Below are 19,968 nucleotides of genomic sequence, written 5' to 3' on the forward strand. Positions count from 1 at the left end.
TCACCATGTTGGCTAGGCTAGTCTTGAACTCCTGACCTCAACTGATCCACTACCCTTGCCCTCCCAAAGTGCTGGGATTACAGACGTGAGCCACCGCGTCTGGCTTTTTTTTTTTTTTTTTAAAGAGACATGATCTTGCTCTGTTGCCCAGGCTGGAGTGCAGAGGTGCCACCATAGCTCACTGCAGCTTCAACCTCCTGGGCTCAAGTGATCCTCCCACTTAAGCATCCTGAGTAGCTGGGACCACAGGCGCCCACCACCAAGCCCGGCTAAATTTAAAATTTTTTTTGTAGAGATGGGGGTCTCGCTTTGTTGCCCAGGCTGATCCCTAGCTCCTTAGCCTCAAGCAATCCTCCCACCTTGGCCTCCCAAAGTGTTGGGATTACAGGCGTGAGCCACCGCGCCCAGTCTGTGTATCCTGATTACTAAATTTTGGGGTGCCTCCTTAAATTCTGTGCCAGAGGCCAGGGCCTCACTCGCCCTACCCTAATCCCACCCAGCCCAGTGACCCAATGTCCCCCTTCAACCTGCAGCATGGCGCTTCCCAGCCCGGCTCCTCGCGCCTCCTCCCGCCCCTAGGGGTCGCCGTCGCGCCGTCATTCCCTTCCCTCGGTTCCCGGGCGAGACGCGCTGAAGGTGGGAGGAGGAAAGGCCGGCGCGTGTGCATGCGCATGGCGCGGATTCCCTCATCCTGGTGAGGGAGTGGAGGGGTTGGGTCTCCCGCGGCTGTTTGCGGAGTCCTCACTGTCTCAGTCGTTTCTCCCTGTCTTGGTGGGGGCCATTGGACAGGTCGGGGCAGTATTTGGGGGAAGCGAGAGGCAAGCAGGGCGGGCTGGATACGGGGCGCCCTATGACTGAGGTTAGGGAGGACGCCCGAGACCCCCGGCATCCTAGTCCTGGGCCGTGAGCCCCGGACGCCGGGTCAGGACGCCTCCAGTTCCCAGGGTCCCTTGCGGGGACCACGTTTACCCGCAGGCCCCGTGGCTGCCGGGTCCTCGCCACGTCCCCTTCCCGGAGCTACGCGCCCGGCTGGGTTCCGATCCGCCGTGTCTCTCGGGGGCGGCTCGCGGGGCAGGGGCGCTTCCGGCTCGGCCGCACGCCCAAGTGTCATGCGGGAGGTACGCGGGCACGGGACCTCACCGGGTAAGAGCGAGCGAAGGGGCCGGGCGCGGTGGCCCACGCCCGTAATCTCAGCACTTTGGGAGGCCGAGGCGGGCGGATCACGAGGTCAGGAGTTCGAGACCAGCCTGGCCAATATGGTGAAATCCCGTCTCTACTAAAAATGCAAAAATTAGCCGGGCGTGGTGGCGGACGCCTGTGGTCCCAGCTACTCAGGAGGCTGAGGCAGGAGAATCGCTTGAACCTGGGAGGCAGGGGTTGCAGTGAGCCGAGATCTCACCACTGCACTCCAGCCTGAGGAACACAGCGAGACTCCGTCTCAAAAAAAAAAACGAGCGAAGGGCCGCAGCCCGGGCCCACCGCCTCCACCTCTGAACACGCGCCTCCGCCGAGCCCCTCGACCCCGCGCCAGGCGAGGCTTGGTGGGGCGTTCCGTGGACCCCACACGCACGTCGGTGTTATCAGGAGGGAAAGGGCGGGCCAGCCCCTCCACCGCCTTTGCCGCCGGCCGTCCACCCTCCATTCTACTGCTGGAGCCGTTTCCCAGCGATTCTCCGGCAGTGCTGGCTGCAGCACACCCGGCCCGCCTTAAAATCCCAGCCGCCTCCCCCGTCCCCGAGTCCTCCCCTGGGTTCTGTCCTTAACCTCATCACCGACCCCATATACACACAGGCATGAACACCCATCTTTTCACACGCCCCGTTTGCTTTCTCAGAACTTAGCAGATACTCTTAAACTGAGAGGATTTGGTGAGGTTAAAATTTATCTTGTGACATTGAGTCCAGCAGTTCAGAACCTTGAACACCTCAGTACATGGCATTGACCTTAGTTTATTACTTCTGTATTCTGCTGGGCGCTGTGGCTCACGTCTGTAATCCCAGCACTTTGGGAAGCCAAGGCGGGAGGATCGCTTAAGCCCAAGAGTTGGAGAGTAGCGTAGGCAACATAATGAGATCCTGTCTACACTAATTATTTAAAAAAAAAAAAAAATTAGCCAGGTGTGGTGGTGCACACCTGTGATCCCAGCTACTCAGGAGGCTGAGGGAGGATCGCTTGAGCCCAGGAGGTCGAGGCTGCAGTGAGCCATGATGGTGCCACTGCACTCCAGCCTGGATGATAGAGGGAGAGCCTGTCTCTAATACTAATAATAATCAATAATAATACTGTACGGTGTGCCCATTACTCAGGAGGCACTGTAGTAGAAGGATAAGCTGTGGAGGTAACTGAGGATAAACAGATAACCATTTAGCTAAAAAGGTTCTTAACCTTGGCTGTTGTTACTCCTGGGTGCAGCACAGACAAAATAATTTTGAAAGCTCCCAGGTAATCCTACTGTGCAGCTAGCACTGAGAACCACTGCTTTAACCCCTGAGGAAGGTAGGTAGGGCCTAGGGTGGCCCGAAGCACTGGGCCGGGCACCTCCAGCAGGGAGCAATCTCAACCCTTTATCCCTGTGAGTTGCTCAAATTGTAACATTTTCTGTGGGTTCCATGCTGTGAAAACAGGAAGCACTGCCCTACAGTAACAAGCATGCTTGACAGCCCTTGTGTCAGATCATTCATTGGAAGAGAGGGGAATCAAATCACAAAAGGCCAGCTGGAAAACACACACTCATCTAGGGATGAGATCAGCCTTGCCTGGGCAAGGCTGATGACAGGGAATGTAGGAGAGGAGTTACAGTCACAGGAAGAATGTTGAGTGATAGTGGAAAACTAGATGGAAATTTCTGGCAGCCTGTGGTACTTTTAATTGGCACAAGGACTGATTTCGGTAACAGGTCCCCACTGACTCCCAAAGGAGAGTTGCGGGAATTGCTGTGGTCTTCCTAGGGCCCTTAAGACCATGAATGGGCTGGAGTCTGGACCAGTCTCAGGCACTAGCAAATTGAACACTAGCTCATTCATACTGGTATAAGAGCTGCTACTTTATCGAGGCCAGAGGCCCTTTCTTATATGGGGCAGCAGCTGCACTCCTGGGAATGATTCCTACATAAAAGATTCCACAGGGAAAAAAAATAAGCTCTGTGCATTCCATGAAGATGCTAATTACAGCATTATCTCTACTAATGATCTATTCCAATAATAAAGGAAATGAATACAATATAATATGGTATTTCAAACAAAGCCATTAAAATAGATCATTATGAAAGAATGTGAATGAATGAGAAATGTTTGTAAGTTAAAAAAATGCTTATTTTTCAGAGAGCAAAATGAGACTCTTCTGTTGCTTGGAATGGCTTCCTCTTGCTCTGTGTCTGAACTATGATTACGGAGTAGTTAAAATGCATATGCATGTTGGCAAAGCCTGAATAAAATATGCAAACGTAAAAATATTTTTTGTAGAGGAGATGAAATTATGGAGGAAGGAGTGTGTCTATTTCAAAATTGTCCTAATGAGAAGTATTGTGGCATAGTAGTTAAGAGGAAGCTCCCTGGAGCCAAAAAATTTTTTTACTCTATGTATGGCTTTTCTAAATTATTTAAACTTTCTATGCCTCAGTTTCTTCACCTGTAAAATGGGGTAATCGTTAGTATCTTGGAGAGTTGTTGTGAGGTCTAACCAATATGTGGAAACTCTTAGAATAGTATCTGGCACGTAGTAAGTACACTGTAAGTCCTGACTGTTTCAACTCCGTTTTATTTATAGCTTAATAAAATATTTTAAAGATAGTTGGCCAGTCAGCACTGATACTCCTGTCTACCTGTGTTACATCTCAGAAGAAGCTTAGCCTATCTGTGCTGACACTTACTGAAGTATAAGTTATATATAAAACACACCCATTTTAAGTGTACAGGTTGCTGGTTTTTGGTGAATGTATACACGGGCATAACCATCATCACATTTAGGGTGCAGAACTTTGCCGTCACCCTCTCATGCCCCATGCAGTCAGCTGCTCTCTCCCTGACCCAGCCTCAGAGAACCACTGGTCTACTTTCTGCCCCTATGAATAAGTTTTGCTTTTTGTAGAAACAGAATTTCACAGAAATTGAATCATATAGTATGTATTCTCTTGTATCTGTCTTCTCTGGTTTAACATAATTTTGAGATTTATCCATTGCTTGCAGGTAACAGCAGTTCCACTTTGTTGCTAGTATTCTGTTACATGGGTAAACCACACTTTCTTTATTCTTCCACCCATTGATGGACATTTGGATGTTTCTAGCTTATGCCTATTATGAATAAAGCTGATATGCACATTTGTGAAAAAGTCTTTGTGTGGACGTATGTTTTTATTTTCCTTGAGTAAATCCTAAGAGTAGAATTATTGAGTCATGTGGTAAGTGTACATTTAATTTACTGTTAACCGAAACTGGTTTCCAAAATGCCCAGGCCATTTTACATTTCCCCAGCAACGTGTGAGACTCTATATCCTCAGGCAACAGTTAGCACCTTCAGTCTGCTCGATTTTAGTGGGTGCATAAGGGCACTCATTGTGGTTTTAATTTGAATTTCCCGGGTGACTGATGATAGCACATCACTTTTTTTTTTTTTTATACTTTAAGTTCTAGGGTACATGTGCACAATGTGCATGTTTGTTACATATGTATACATGTGCCATGTTGGTGTGCTGCACCTATTAACTCGTCATTTACATTAGGTATATCTCCTAATGCTGTCCCTCCCCGCTCCCCCCACCCCACAACAGGCCCCGGTGTGTGATGTCCCCCTTCCTGTGTCCAAGTGTTCTCATTGTTCAATTCCCACCTATGAGTGAGAACATGCGATGTTTGTTTTTTTGTCCTTGCGATAGTTTGCTGAGAATGAGCACATCACTTTTAAATGGTAGCTCACTTACTTCTAGGGAAGGAAGGAGAGCAATGAGTCAAAAGAAGTTCCACTGTTTTTGAGCTTAGGTGTCCAAGAGAATGAAACTGTTGCCACCAATAAAAGTGAAATTAGGAGTCAGTGATTTTTTGGCATAGGGATATTAAATTTGAAGTGATGGCAGGATGTTAAGGGGGAAATGCCTGGGTGGCAGCATGCTTTGCAGGCTTGGAGCTCAGTGGGAGGTCAGGTCCTGAGATAAGAGCCAAGTATCCACTGTGAGGTGAAGCACAAATGGTGAGAGAGAGAGATGAGACCCAAGGATCAAGCCAGGGCTCAGAGCAGCCAGAAGCATCTGTTCCCCAGTCCCCATTTCCAAGTAATGGAAAATCCAGACTGACAGGCCTAATAGGCCTAAAAATAGATAAAATTAGCCCACTTATATATGAGCCACTGGAATACTTTCTAGTCCTATTGCAAACTCTACTCTTGGCTAATTTGATTGTTAAAATTGTAAATTAAAAGTTATCTATACCCTTTTTAAAAAAGAGTTTCAATATGGTTTGTGACAAATCAGTTAATTATCTTTGTGGCCTGAGGGCCCCCCTTCTTTTAATCACCTTAACCAATAAAGCAATAATGTCTTTCTGAAGTTGATTCTTTTTGATGGTTTGTGTTTGGATGTTCAAGGTTAGTGAGGAAATGATCCTTACCACGCTTTTGTAATTTTAATACAGACAGAGTCTTGCTTTGTTGCCCAGGCTAGTCTCCTGGGCTCAAGGATCCTCTGGCCTTAGCCTCCCAAAGTGCTGGGATTATAGGCATGAGCCACTGTGCCCAGCCTCTTGCTACACTTTCATTCAGGATAAAGATGGTAATATCCAAGACTACTAAAAGTCTTATAACCCCAATCCAAATTTTAAAATAATTCTTACTATTAAGAAGCATTGATTGGCCATGTGCAGTGGCTCACGCCTGTAATCCCAGCACTTTGGGAGGCCGAGGTGGGTGGATCACGAGGTTAGGAGTTTGAGACCAGCCTGACCAACATGGTGAAATCCCGTCTCTACTAAAATACAAAAAAAAATTAGCCGGGCATGGTGGCAGGTGCCTGTAATCCCAGCTACTCGGGAGGCTGAGGCAGGAGAATCACTTGAACCTGGGAGGCAGAGGTTGCAGTGAGCCGAGATAGATAGCACCACTGCACTCCAGCCTGGGTGACAGAGCAAGACTCCCTCTCAAAAAAAAAAAAAAAAAGCATTGATTATAGGAGGCCAGGCATGGTAGCTCATGCTTGTAATCCCAGCACTTTGGGTGGCCCAGGTGGGCCAACCGCTTGAGCCCAGGAGTTTGAGAGCAGCTTGGGCAACATGATAAAAACCAGCTTCTACCAAAAAAAAAAAAAAAAAAAATGCTGGGCCTAGTGGTATGCACCTATAGTCCCAGCTACTTGAGAGACTGAGGTGGGAGGATCACTTGAGTCAGAGAGGCAAAGATTGCAGTGATCAGAGATCGTACCACTGCATTCCATCCTGGGCAACAGAGATAGACCCTGTCTTTAAAAAAAAAAAAAAAAGGAAAGAAAAAGTAAAATAATAATAAAGAAGCATTGATTATAGGATTCTGAAAGCAAAGTCTCCTTTGCAGTTTGTAGTAAAATTCTTCTGTGGTTTTCTCTCCCTCTAGAGAGAATGATGGCTCCGGGATCTGAAATCTTTCCTTCCGCAAGAACTGGACACAGCAGTGAGGACCAGCATATCCAAGAGGACGGACCTAGTGATGGGGAACACCCAGGGACATGCCCGAGAGCCTCAAGAAACACCTTCAGATGACATTGCCCAGAGTCTTACATTAGAGAACTCTCCTGACAGCCCCCGAGGCCTGGGGCCGGGTGCGGCTCCCAAACTGTGAGCTCGTGGCCACGGGAAGCCTGAGTGCGGCAGAGGCCCCACAGCTGCGCCGAGTGCGGCAAGAGCCTCCCATACAGTTACTCCCTGAGCGGTCATCTCCGAAGCCCTGCTCGTTAGAAGCCTTCCCCTGCCCTGACTGTGGAAAGCGTTTCAGCCAGAGCTCTGACCTGCTGCAGCAGAGCCTGCGGAAGGGGTTTTACTCAGAGCGCATCCCTCCTCCAGCACTGGCGGGTCCACAGCGACTGGCGAGAGACCTTGTCACTGTCCCCAGTGCGGCAAGACCTGCTGTGGCCGCTCCAACCTCATCAAGCACCAGCGAGTCCACTCGGGAGAAGCCATTTGTCTGCGGTGAGTGCGGCAAGGGCTTAGTGGCCAGCTCTGCTGCTGGCTCACCAAGGAGCACAGACTGGCCGAAGGAAGCCCTGCGTCTGTCCCCAGTGCCAGCAGGTTTTTGGGGACCGGTGGAAGCTGATCCGCCACCAGCGAATTCACACAAGACAGCGTCCCTTCTGCTGCTGCAGCTGCGGTGACAGCGTCAGTGAGAAGACCTCCCTCTCCCAGAGCGTCCTCCCGCACCCAAGGGAGAAGACCTGCAGGCCTGGGAGCGTGGAGAGCGTCAGCCTCGCACCCAGCTCAGTCGCCCCGGGCAGCACCTCCGGGCTCCGGCCCTGTGGGAGCCCCGGGTCCTTCCTTCAACATCTGCCCCCATCCACACTCCTGCCCCGACCTCCCTTCCTTTATCCTGGCCCCCCACTCAGTCTCCAGCCTCTGGTTCCATCCGGCCTTCCCGCAGGGCCTGCAGGGCCTCCGGGAGGCCTGGAAGTTGCCCAGGTTCCGCCAGCCACCCAGCCGGCAGCTCAGCAGGAGGGGGCAATGGGGCCCAGAAGGAGTGCGAGTGCGGGACGGGACTCGCGGGAGGCGGTTCAGGCCCCAGGCTACCCTGAGCCAACCCGGGAGGCCTCGCAGCACAGAGCGGCCCGACCGCTCGGCGAGGCCAGGACCAGGCTTCAGCGACAGTGCCGAGCTCCTCCGCCGCCCTCGAACCCACACTGGAGAGGAGCCCTACCAGTGTTTCCGGTGTGGAAGGCCTCCAGCCAGAGGTCCAACCTGGCCCGACACTGAAGAACCAGCGTGCTGCAGCCCTGGGTGGAATAGTTGCAGCCCCCAGTGAACTGTGGATCTGAGATGCAGTCCCCTCCCTCCACAAAGACCCGCTCAGGACGGCTTTTCTGTATGGCAGATCTTTCTCAGAAGTGCTGGGGGCTATGTTTGTTTTTTTCCCCTGAATTCTCGCTCCTTTCCCTTATACATTAAGGGATTTAGGCAGGTGAGGCTGCGGGCGGTGACTCACACCTGTAATCCCAGCGCTTTAAGAGACCGAGGTGGGAGGATCGCGTGAGACCAAAGAATTTGAGACCAGCCTGGGCAGCCTAGCGAGACCACAGCTCTGTAAAATAAAAATAAAACGAGCTGGTGTGGTGGCGCTGGCCTGTAGTCCCAGCTACTCAGGAGGGTGAGGCGGAAGGATCGCTTGAGTTGGAGAGTTCAAGGCTGCAGTGAGCTATGATCAGGCCACTGCACCCCAGCGTGGGCGACAGAGTGAGACCCTGTCTCTCTAAAATAACTAAAATAACAAAAGGATCTACGTAGGTAGTAGGCAAAGGTATATTATCGAAGTAATAATAATATACAAGGTATATTCTTGGTGTGGACAGGAATAATATTGTGTTATCTTAATATTAGTGATTAATATTATTTCTCTCTACTTTTTTTTTTTTCTTAAGACGGAATCTCGCTCTTTTGTCTAGGCTGCAGTGCAGTGGCACGATCTCTGCTCACTGCAACCTCCATCTCCCGGGTTCAAGCGATTCTTCTACCTCAGCCTCCTGAGTAGCTGGGATTACAGGCGCCCGCCACCACGCCCAGCTAATTTTTGTATTTTTAGTAGAGAGGGGATTTGACCATGCTGGCCAGGCTGGTCTTGAACTCCTGACCTCAGGTGATCCGCCCACCTTAGCCTCCCAAAGTGCTGGGATTATAGGCATGAGCCACCGCACCCAGCCTCTCTTTTAGATAAGTATTTTTAAAAGTGTTTGTTGGTTGTCTTAATGATGTGCTATTAGAGTGAGGAAAGTTACCCTATGAGAATTTAAACTGCATGAAAGTCTGTGGTAGCATTACTGGTTCGGTTTCCAAGCTTGCTACCCCAGTCCTTGATGCCTCTTTCTCCCAATCCAAGTAGTATCAGGCACTGCCGTCTACTTGTTGTACCTCAGGAGAGTTTTTTGACAGCACCCCGTGCCCTCTGTGGCCTGTGCTCTCTCGCAGGTGCAAGTCCTGTCATCATGAGCCTGGACTGTTGCAGAAGACTCCTAGCCAATCTCCCCTGCTTCCCGCCTCTGCATTCTGGTTCAGCATCCATAGAACCTACCAGTTATTATAGATTCCTCCCTCAGACTCCAGACTCCAACACTAAATCTGATGTCAGTCTCCTGCCCGAAAGCATCTCCTGCCTGCCACTCCCACCCCTCCAGCCCCTCTGCCGACCCCAGCAGGGCCTACAGAACAGGGTTCAAATGCTTTAGCGTGGCATGCATGCTTCTCCATTGGGCTTTGCCTGACCTCTGTGCCTTTGCTTGCCAGGGCCTCCTGCACCTCTGTGTCTTTGCACTTGATTTATTTCCTTCCACTGCCCAAAATGACCTTTCCCCTTTTCTGTCTCCCAGACTTGCCCTACTCATTCATATGAGCCCCACTTCCACTGAGAGACTGCCCCACCTCTCGTGTCACACCTGACGTGGTGAGTGCTCCAGTGGCATTGAGAACATAGGGCATGTCTGTCTGGTAACCTGTCTATCTCCCCAGCAGACTGAGCTCCACGAGAGCAGAGACCCTGGTACAGGGCCTGGCTCACAGTGGGTGCTCAATTAATATTACTTATGTGAAGGAACCAATTCCAGCTGCTCAAGTATTCTGTGCTAAAACTTGGGTTTCTTTCATCCTTGTTGTCCTCCCAAGATACAATGTGTACATACTTGGAAAGTTAGCCAAGGTGACTGTGAAGGTGACCCCACCCAATCAATCGATGTCTTCCTGGTTACTGTGCCTGTCATTCGATGATTCCATGGTTATGTTTATAGTGATAACAGAAAAAAGCAACTGAAAACAATATTGTTTACTTGGGCCTCGTGCATCTCCTCCACACATTTGTAGAAATGAGATTACCACAAATTGCCAAGATGGTTGTATCAAATTTTCAGCAGCATCAGTCATAGGCCAAAAAGGCCTTTGAGTGTATTTTTAATAATCAGCATTTACTGGTGGCAACATACTGGTTTAGAAAATATCTGAGATTATGGTCAGGCATGGTAGCTCACGCTGGTAATCCCAACACTTTGGGAGGCTGAATCACCTGAAGTCAGGAGTTCAAGACCAGTCTGGCCATAATTTCAGATAGTGAGATTTTGGTGAAACCCCATCTTTACTAAAAATGCAAAAATTAGCCAGGCATGATGGCGCACATCTATAATTCTAGCTACTCAGGAGGCTGAGGCTGCAGTGAGCTGAGATTGCACCACTGCACTCTAGCCTGGGCAACACAGTGAGACTCCGTCTAAAAAAAAAAAAATTCTGAGATTAATAGGTTGCCATTTTAGGAGCTCTTTATAGACCAGCTGGCCTAGTGGTCCTGGTCCCATAATATGTGAGGTAACGCTCTCGCAGGGGAGCCCCAGTTTCAAACTCTGTCCTAGTTTGCAGCCTTGGCTCAAATGACCCCAGTCATGAGGCAAACCAAGCACAAGTGTGCAAGTATCATGGGTTCAGCCAGAACATCAGTGTTCCCAGCATTACACACAGATTTGAGAGAAATCAAGTCACAGTGTAGAGATGTATTGTGATGTGTCACACTACACTATTATGAAATGGAAGAAAATAAAATTACAAGCCTCAACCTTTAAATATTTAGCAACTTGGGCTGTATCTCAATGTGTAATTTATTTGTCTCACTTCATTTTCACAAATATTAAATCCCTTCATATCAAGTGCCTATTAGGTTTAATTCATTAAAGGCATACATACTCCAGAATGTTTATTAACTATATTTCTATCATTTCTACAAAAGAAGCCCCAAAACTTCAATAAAACATGGATCAGTACAGGGGAACAGAAATCAGAAATGTGCTGGTAAAAGTTTAGAGATGTGCTATAGCTTCACAAAAAAATGTTTAACAATAAATTAGGACTTAAAGCCCCATTTCTATAATAATAGGGGATCTGTTATTTCACATAACTGAAAAGTCTTAAGAGTTCAGCTCTTTCTCAATTCTGGCACATCTTGACTCAGGGGTTCACATAATATTAACAGGGCTAGATCTCCCATTTTTCAGGTCTGCTCTGAAAATGGCTTCAATACTGGCTTCAACTGAAGGCCCCAGCCTGAAGCTCCAGCAGCTCCAAGTCCATTTGAAGTACAATTGTATTTCAACAGTCCAAGAGAGAGGTCTGAAAATTGGAACTCATGGACTTGTGCCCCTCCCTACAACAATCATCCCAGCCTGGGCAACACAGTGAGACCCATCTCTACAAAAAATTAAAAAATTAGCTGAGCATAGTGGTTTGTGCCTATAATCCCAGCTACTTGGGAGGCTGACATAGGAGGATTGCTTGAGCCCAGGAGTTCGAGGCTGCAGTGAGCTATGAACACACCACTGCACTCCAGCCTGGGTGACAGAGCCAGACCCTGTCTCAAAACAAAATACAAAAAACAATCACTACGGCCGGGTGGGATGGCTCACTCCTGTAATCCCAGCACTTTGGGAGGCCGAGGCAGGCAGATCACTTGAGGTCAGAAGTTCGAGACCAGCCTGGCCAACGTGGTGAAACCCCATCTCTACTAAAAATGCAAACAAGTAGCCAAGCGTGGTGGTGTGCACCTATAATCCCAGCTACTCGGGCGGCTGAGGCAGAATAATCACTTGAACATGGGAGACAGGGGTTGCAGTGAGCCAAGATTGCACCACTTCACTCCAGCTTGGGGAACAGAGTGAGACTCTGTCACAAAAAAAAAAAAAAAAAAAAAAAATCACTATGGCCTGGAGAATAGAATGCTCTGATTGGGTAGGCCTGGAACATGTGGCCCTTCTTGGAGCTAGAGGAGGGAGTCAACCCCACTTGAACTGAGAATAAGGGGGGCAGGGGTGCGTGTGTCAGTATCAGAAAAAAAGGCATAGATATATTGGTCATATGACACAAAACAGTAGACAACCACTATTACATAGCCGTTGGCCCCTCCCAAGTGCAGAGGGAGCTCAGAGCCCTGTTTATTTAGAGTCTATGCCCCTGTTGCCACTGGACCCCACCCCAATGCTGTCTGAGCTCCAACTCTCTCTACCTGTTCATTCTAGCTAACCCATGTCCTGTATCACCATACAGTTGTTTTTCCAGGACAATTCTAATTTCAAATACGCTGTCCCTAGGGCCCCCATAAACATTTATACATAGTAGATCACATGTTGTAATCGATCTTTGCTTTAGAAAATGTGGTCACGGTATGCAGCATCCCAGGAAGAGGGCACAAGAGAAACTGACCCTGAGTCATGCCTCCACCTCCTTCACACCTCTGAAAAGCGGCTGAGATGCTGCCCTACGGGGTTTATTTAGCACCTGGTGAGTTTGTTCTTCCCTCTGCCTAAAGTGGAGGAAAAATTAAACCTCTAGAAACTGAAAGTGTTGGCAGCAGCCAGGTTAAGAACTGTGTGAGTGAGAACTTACAAAAACAATGCTGAGTGCACAGCCTTGAAGAGACAGCTCTGCACACCCTCTAGAGAGGCAGGTAAGATGGTGATGGGCCCAGAAAAGCACAGACCACCTGAGCGGAGGTCTCTGGGTACCTGGGCAAGTGCACCTTGTGATGGTGACAGCAGCCCAGGACAGAAGTGGCCCTCCTCAGGGCGTTCTTGACATCCCAGCAAGAAAACCTCTCCATGGGAGCTCCCGAGCTGAGAACAAACGGATGGGAATTCCCAGGGAATTGTTTGACAACAACCAGAAAAACTCTGAGGGGCCATTTAGGGGAGAAAAGAAGCCTAGAACCTTTTCTTCCTTCCTTTTTTTTTTTTTTTTTTTTTTGAGACAGAGTCTTACTCTGTCGCCTAGGCTGAAGAGCAGTGGCACAATCTTGGCTCACTGCAACCTCCACCTCCTAGGATCAAGCGATTCTCCTGCCTCAGCCTCCCGAGTAGCTGGTACTACAGGCACAGGCCACCACACCCAGCTAATTTTTGTATTTTTTAGTAGAGACGGGGTTTCACCATGTTGGCCAGGCAAGCCTCGAACTCTTGACCTCAAGTGATCCACCCTCCTTGTTCTCCCAAAGTGCTGGGATTACAAGCGTGGGCCACCATGCCTGGCCTCCAGAACTTTGTCAAGTAAAAATACCTGTCTTCATGTCTGTTTTCTCCAGGAGCCATTATCTTATATACGTAGGGAGGGGGCTATGTGTAGAGGGAGATGCCAGGTATCTTTAACTGGAATAGGGCCCCATCTTCTCTGCAACAATGCCAAGTCCAGCTGGGAAAAAAACTGTAGGAAGAATTCTATTATAGCTCAGTGAGAGCTCAGGAATCATTTTTGTAACACTGTATAACATTTGACTGCTTCAAGGAGGTTATTTTTTTAAAAAAAGTAGCAGCAGCAGCTTAAAGTTGGGTGGAACCTACTATTCAGTTTATTACCCAGAAACAGGTATAGATCCCCTTCTTGAAAATGTATCTTCCTCATTTTTCTTTCATATATTAAATTCAGATTATATGTCTATATAATTCATTCTTCTTTTGTATATGAAGTTCATATTAGTACATCAGCCCTTAATCAAAGCTGGAAGCTTCCTATTGGATTGTAATTCTGAAAAGGCATTGCTGTAGGGTTAACCAAAGTAACAAGGTTCAAGCATTCATTACATACATATTTTTAGAACACCTACTTCATGCCAAGGTCCCTGCCTGGTGCTGAGGACAGAACAGGCAGATGTCATCCTGCCTGGTCTTGTGGCTTTCTTGTGACCTGCTTTGATAGAGGGTGAACACCGGCCCTGTCTAGGCTTTCTTTCTCCAAGTAGTTCTATTTTTCAGATTGAAATAATGCACTTTGCAGTAGACACCTGTCAGGCTTGTGGCTGCCTGGAACCTTTTGAATACTCATCCTAGGCCTGGAGATTTTCCCTACAATTCCTGCCTCCCTAAGGCAGAATCCAGAGCTCAGTTTCCCATCCCCTCCTGCAGCTGGGGGACCTAGGGGTTGCCAGTTGGTGCAATCACATAATTCTTTCAGAAAAGAGCGACCCAGGATACACGTTTCATGAAGAATCTGTTTTCAAGAGGGGATGAGGGTGGAAAATTCCGGCTTTCCAGGGCAGCCTTAATGAAGCTTTTGGCATCCAGGGTCCAGCAGTGTGAGCTGTGGGGGTGTCACTGCAGCTGGCCAACGGAATGACTTGTTTCTGACTGTGCAGACTGTAGGCCTCTCTGGCTATACCAGACATAGCGAGCTACCTAAGATTCTCAATTACCTATCTTTTGAAACTAGTGAGAGTGAGTTCTGTTCTTTGCAAAGAACTGTGACTAATACATATACTGAACTACTGTTACGTGCCAAAATCCAGGTTGACACATTCCTACCTTACATAAACTTCATAAAAATGATGTAAGGGCCGGGTGCGGTGGCTCATGCCTGTAATCCCAGCACCGTGGGAGGCTGAGGCAGGAGGATCACGTGAGCTCAAGAGTTCCACACCAGCCTGGACAACATAGTGAGATCCCCGTCTCCATTATTTAAAAAATCTTTTAAGGTACAAATTATTATACGTTTTACAGCTGAAAACACTGAGACTCAAAAAGACACTTAATTCATTCTACAAATATTTATTAAAGCCCAACTGTGTGCCAGCCACCAGGCATAGAATAGGGAACAAAATAGTTTCCCTGCAACTATATAAAAAGAATGGCATATTGTACTTAAATGCCCCCTTGCCAAAATAAGAGGCACAGGACAACAGCTGTCTGGAGACGACCTCAAGCCAGTCAGGCCCCATTTTAAATATAGAAACCCCTAAGAATAGCCGCCAGTGCTCCAGACTTAGCAAGTGATTGGCCCAGAGAGGGAAGGTGACCCCAGGCCCCAGGAAAGGGAGCGAGGACAGCGCTGGTTCCCGGCTCTCCGCACCACCATGGCTTTGCCTCTGAGGCCCCTGACTCGGGGCTTGGCCAGCGCTGCCAAAGGAGGCCACGGAGGGGCAGGAGGTGAGTGGGGAGCGGGCGGATCCCGGGGCTCCCCTACCCTGCCCACCTGTTCCCGGGCCCGCCGCCTCAAGACCGCCGCGCCCACCCTGCTCCGTCCGCAGCTCGCACCTGGCGTCTGCTGACCTTCGTGCTGGCGCTGCCCAGCGTGGCCCTCTGCACCTTCAACTCCTATCTCCACTCGGGCCACCGCCCGCGCCCCGAGTTCCGTCCCTACCAACACCTCCGCATCCGCACCAAGGTACGCGGGACGGGCGCGCGGGCGGCACGGGGGTGCTGCGGGGTGCGCGGGGCGCGGGAGGCGCGGACTCTGGACTCACGGCGCTTACGCGCGCTCCCTCCTCCGCTCTCTCCACAGCCCTTCCCCTGGGGGGACGGCAACCACACTCTGTTCCACAATACCCACGTCAACCCTCTGCCCACGGGCTACGAACACTCCTGAGGCCCCGGACGCCCCCAGGCACAATAAAGGTGTGAAGCTTCGCGTCTGCGGCTCTGTAGGGAGGGCGGGGCCACGGGGAGCGCGCCCAGAGGCGCCCGCTCCGCGCATGCGCCCAGCTTGGTCAGCGCCCCTGTTCCGCGCATGCGCCTAGCGCGGTGGGCGCTCCACGTGCTTTTCCCACGTCGCTGATACGGGGGTGCTCGAGGGAGCCTCCTCCACTCACAGGTAGGCGATCCCAGCTCCCTCTCTCTCACCTAGTAATAATGAGGCCTCTCACGCACACCAATTAATAATTAGGGCTCTAGGCTGTAATGGGCTTCCCCGTACACCGAATCCTCACAGTAACGCTGGGAGCAGGGTATAAATTTAGTTCCCCTTCTCCAGAGGAGGACCTGAGATTCTCGGGAATTAAATGACTTGTCCAAGTTCCGGCAGCTCGGCAGAGCCACCATGGGAGCCCAGGGCTGCAGATCCTGAAGTCCCACTTCTTGCCTGACACCTGAGCCGCTGGTGTCTGTGAATCCCAGCTATCTGGATTTCAGAGGGAGGCTCCACAGTCCTGTGTGTGAGGCCTTGGGACCTAATGCTGGATTTGGAATCTTTTGATAATTCTCTATAATCTTTCTCAATGGGTCTTCTATATGAGAAATCACATGCTCCTAGCCTGGCTCTCCTGGCTTCTGAGTACCTCATTCAAGGGAGACAGGAGTTCAAATGAGCTCTGGACATTTCTTCACCTCCTAGGACAGCCTGCCCACTTACCATTACGGAGGAACCTGAAGTGTGTAAGAAACCCGTGACCAATGCATGCCTGCGTGCCCGTGCATGCGCATGCACACACACACACACACACACACTCACTCTTTGACCCTCTCCCCTGATACGCCTCTCAGCCCCATCAAGAAAAGATGACTGCAGGCTCCCATCACCATAGAAAGTGAAAAAACTTTTTCAATGCCCACAAATAGGTTCCCCCAACTATTCCCAGAAAAGCACTCAGGTCCCTGGGTTATAGCTCTTCCATGCAAGGAAAGTGTGCTATAAACATCCTCATTTCATGTGACAATTCTTACACATATGAAAATTTATGCTGGTACCATGCCTGCTTCTGTAAAAAGTGGGTCATTGCTGAAAAAGGTGGACAGATATGTAAAAACATTACAATTTCTATCTCTCCGAGAAGGTGCTTAGCACCTGGTAGGTTGCTTAGGCCAGTGCAGATCTATTCAGAAGTTGTTTTCATGTAAGTTGATTTATGGGTGCAAGCAAGAGCAGCCCACAGTGGTAGAGATAAACAGAAAAGTGGATTATTAGGACAAAGACACATTTGGGGCCACACAGCTGAAATCGTCCCCACTGAATGTGGCAGTGTCTTCAGGCTTGTCCTCCAGCATTTCCTTGTAGTGGCGTTTGAAGAAGCCAAGCTATCAGGGGAAATAAATTAGAAAAGCTGGGTAAGGCCGGGCATGGTGGCTCACACCTGTAATCTCAGCACTTTGGGAAGCTGAGGAAGGTGGATCACCTGAGGTCAGGAGCTGGAGACCAGCCTGGCCAACATGGTGAAACCTCGTCTCTACTAAAAATACAAAAATTAGCTGGGCATGGTGGTGCGCCTGTAATCCCAGCTACTTGGGAGGCTGAGGCAAGAGAATCGCTTGAACCCGGGAGGCAGAGGTTGCCCTGAGCTGAGATCATGCCACTGCACTCTATCCAGCCTGGGCAAGAGAGCAAGACTCCATATATAAAAAAAAAAAGAAGAAGAAAAAGAAAAGAAAAAGAAGCAAAAGAAAGAAAAGCTGGGTAAGAGGGCAGGGAAGAAAATTGGGAATAAGAAGAAGCTGAGAGAGAAGAGGAGGCAACAACTAAGCTAACTGATGTTTGTGTGCGAGAACATTTATGGGAACAGCTATCATATATCGAGCATCTGCTGGCCCCGAGCACAGTAGATACACACATGACCCGTGGCAGGACAGCATAGATCCAGGCAGATCTGTGCACATGCCCTGGCCTCATTTCTCTCTCACTTCAGCCGCTCTGTGATATAAGCATTATTATCATTTCAAAAATGAGAAACGGCCAGGCGCAGTGGCTCATGCCTGTAAACCCAACACTTTGGGAGGCCGAGGTGGGCGGATCACATGAGGTCAGGAGTTTGAGACCAATCTGACCAACATGGTGAAACCCTCTCTCTACTAAAAATACAAAAATTAGCCAGCTATGGTGGCGTGTGCCTATAGTCCTAGCTACTTGGGAAGCTGAGGCATGAGAATCTTTTGAACCTAGGAGGTGGAGGTTGCAGTGAGCTGAGATTGTGCCACTGCACTCCAGCCTGGGCAACTGAGTGAGACTCCATCTCGAAAGAAAAAAAAAGAGAAACAGGCTCAGAGAGGTGGAGCAACTTGCCTAACATTAAACAGTGAGTACATGATACAGCCAAAATGTGTGTCCAGGCCTGCCTGCCTCCACAGTCTGAGTTCTCACTATACCAGCCAGTCTGTAGGAGGGCTTGGGTTGGATGCTGATGGTGTCAAGAGTGGGATAAGGCCGGATGTGGTGGCTCACGCCTGTAATCCCAGAACTTTGGGAGGCCGAGGCGGGCAGATCACCTGAGGTCAGGAGTTTGAGACCAGCTTGGCCAACATGATGAAACTCCATCTCTACTAAAAATACAAAAAACTAGCCGGGCATGGTGCAGGCCACCGGTAATCCCAGCTACTTGGGAGGTTGAGGCAGGAGAATCACTTGAACCCGGGAGGTGGAGGTTGCAGTGAGCCAAGATCACGCCATTGCACTCCAGCCTGGGCAACAAGAGTGGAAACTCCGTCTCAAAAAAAAAAAAAAAAAAGAGTGGGATAAAACACTTGCCTTGTACAGTGTGGCTGTGATGAGCGCCAGCACTAGCAGAGCCCCCACAGAGCTGCCCATGATGATGGGAATGGCGTTGTAGACCTCGTATTCTTCTAGCACCATCTCCATCTGATTTAGAGATCAGAGAGCATCTGTCCTCCTGCCATCCCAAATGCCTCCCAGGTTCCCCAACCTTTAACTCCCTCCCCTCCTTCCTGAGGCTCTGCTCCAAGGGGTGAGACACAGCAGCACCCATGCCCTTAGGGACAGCTGTCCTCCCCAGAGACCTTCACCCGCCTCCCCCAAGGCTTGCAAACCCCCCACCCAGCACCACAGATGTAGCCCTAGGGGCCCTCTTTCCAGCCTGGTCGCTGCCCTCCACATGGTCTCTACCTGAGCTCTCATGAATGCCTCCTGTCCTGGAAGCTGGGAGTACACGGATGTGTTGAATGTAATTTCAGCCACACTCACGACCGACACCTTCTTCTGCGATGTCTGCAAAGGGGTTGGGGGAAACCTGTGGAACTGGTTCTGGGGGAGGCTCAGAGCTCCGGGGGTGCCCTGGCTTGCAGATGGGCACAGACATGCCAGGTCCCGCCTGAGTCTGGGGCAGGGGCTCTGCCGCTGCCCCAACACACCTCACGGACCCAGCCGAAACTGAGATTGCCCTTCAGGGTGAAATCCAGCTCCTCCTGGACGCTGAAGGTGGGGACGTCACAGCGGAACCGTAGGCAGCCAGCAATGGAGCAGTCCTGGGGGCAGAAGAGGGGTGAAGCTGAGGGGTTCTTCACTGAGGAGGGAACCGTAGGAAAAAATATGGTCAGGTTTGCGGTGGGGAACAGATGAGCAGTTACAGGACGTGCATGGAACTCTGCGGCCTAGCAGTACATTTCCCAGTATCCCCGGTGGGGGCTGATCTTGTGGTGGGGGTTCAGGGACTTTCTCACCAGCATGGGACTTCTTGAAATCTGGGTGAGGAAGTCAGAATGCTGGGGAGGTTTTCTCTCTGATACACAGGGGAGACTCTGGGGAGAGAGAGAAGCACTTAGCCACAGAATGAGCAACATGTCCCTGGTAAGAGGGAGTGCTGTGCTATGGGATGTCAGTCTGAAGAAAGAGGAGAGACAGGCAGGTACCTGGGATGGGGCCTCCATGACCACATCCCACACAGCCACCCCGTTCAGCAGGACAGGAACCCAGAAGTTAATGCTGATGGCCAGATCTCGCTGGCTGAGGTTATTCACCTGCAGGAAATCAAGGCAGAGTGTTATTGTGGTCTCTGGAGCCTCCCAAATCCTATTTCCCTCCTGGCCCTACCCCAGGGCTCCTCTCCGTCTTATCCACCAACTTCCAACTTCATCCACAACGTGGAAGGCAGACATGGATACTCCCTAGACTCTCACGCGGTATCGATGCTCGGCCTCTTTCATTTTCTTCTCATCAGAGGTTGCAAAGTTGAAGTACTTGGTGGATTCTTCCTGCCTGGAGAGAGAGCCTGTGGGTGAAAAACAGCCCTGAAACTGTCCCCAGCTGTGCCCTGTCCTACTGCAGAGAGCTCTGTTGGGCTGGGCAGATGTCTCAGGGAAATAAC

At 50.0% G+C, this 19,968-nt stretch overlaps 3 protein-coding genes across 4 annotated transcripts in view; 2 read left to right on the top strand and 1 right to left on the bottom strand.

The window, feature by feature from the left end:
• The first annotated feature begins 512 nt into the window (after window positions 1-512).
• Window positions 513-8,207, top strand: ZNF843 (zinc finger protein 843). The gene is made up of 4 exons (XM_030821893.1): window positions 513-694; window positions 976-1,118; window positions 6,756-7,069; window positions 7,164-8,207. The coding sequence occupies exons 1-4, from the start codon at window positions 513-515 to the stop codon at window positions 7,914-7,916; spliced, it is 1,392 nt and encodes a 463-aa protein (XP_030677753.1). The 3' UTR covers window positions 7,917-8,207.
• A 6,537-nt stretch (window positions 8,208-14,744) lies between these two features.
• LOC100595948 (cytochrome c oxidase subunit 6A2, mitochondrial) lies at window positions 14,745-15,571 on the top strand. Its single transcript, XM_003280466.2, has 3 exons — window positions 14,745-15,091; window positions 15,193-15,329; window positions 15,447-15,571. Exons 1-3 carry the CDS (start codon window positions 15,019-15,021, stop codon window positions 15,528-15,530), a joined length of 294 nt encoding a protein of 97 aa, XP_003280514.1. The 5' UTR covers window positions 14,745-15,018; the 3' UTR covers window positions 15,531-15,571.
• Window positions 15,572-16,463: 892 nt separating this feature from the next.
• The window catches only part of ITGAD (integrin subunit alpha D), a 33,027-nt gene continuing 29,522 nt past the window's right edge, over window positions 16,464-19,968 (bottom strand). For both annotated transcript variants that reach the window (XM_030797774.1, XM_030797772.1), the window contains exons 24-30: window positions 19,781-19,859; window positions 19,514-19,621; window positions 19,325-19,402; window positions 19,016-19,129; window positions 18,771-18,872; window positions 18,396-18,506; window positions 16,464-16,954 (exon numbers count right to left, since the gene is read on the bottom strand). In XM_030797774.1, the coding sequence (XP_030653634.1) occupies window positions 16,841-16,954; window positions 18,396-18,506; window positions 18,771-18,872; window positions 19,016-19,129; window positions 19,325-19,402; window positions 19,514-19,621; window positions 19,781-19,859 (706 nt within the window). In that variant the 3' untranslated portion in view covers window positions 16,464-16,840. The remainder of the gene's footprint in view (window positions 16,955-18,395; window positions 18,507-18,770; window positions 18,873-19,015; window positions 19,130-19,324; window positions 19,403-19,513; window positions 19,622-19,780; window positions 19,860-19,968) is intronic.

This window comes from Nomascus leucogenys, chromosome 2, assembly GCF_006542625.1.
Source record: "Nomascus leucogenys isolate Asia chromosome 2, Asia_NLE_v1, whole genome shotgun sequence".
NCBI classification, from domain to species: Eukaryota; Metazoa; Chordata; class Mammalia; order Primates; family Hylobatidae; genus Nomascus; species Nomascus leucogenys.

Excerpts from the sequence above, each read along its gene's own strand:
- ZNF843 (XM_030821893.1), top strand. The coding sequence starts at position 513 with ATGTCCCCCTTCAACCTGCAGCATGGCGCTTCCCAGCCCGGCTCCTCG. Across the intron at positions 695-975 it reads GCGCGGATTCCCTCATCCTG|GCCCCGTGGCTGCCGGGTCC; the intron begins GTGAGGGAGTGG and ends GTTTACCCGCAG. Across the intron at positions 7,070-7,163 it reads TTGTCACTGTCCCCAGTGCG|TGGCCAGCTCTGCTGCTGGC; the intron begins GCAAGACCTGCT and ends GCAAGGGCTTAG.
- LOC100595948 (XM_003280466.2), top strand. The coding sequence starts at position 15,019 with ATGGCTTTGCCTCTGAGGCCCCTGACTCGGGGCTTGGCCAGCGCTGCC. Across the intron at positions 15,092-15,192 it reads AGGCCACGGAGGGGCAGGAG|CTCGCACCTGGCGTCTGCTG; the intron begins GTGAGTGGGGAG and ends CTCCGTCCGCAG. Across the intron at positions 15,330-15,446 it reads ACCTCCGCATCCGCACCAAG|CCCTTCCCCTGGGGGGACGG; the intron begins GTACGCGGGACG and ends CTCTCTCCACAG.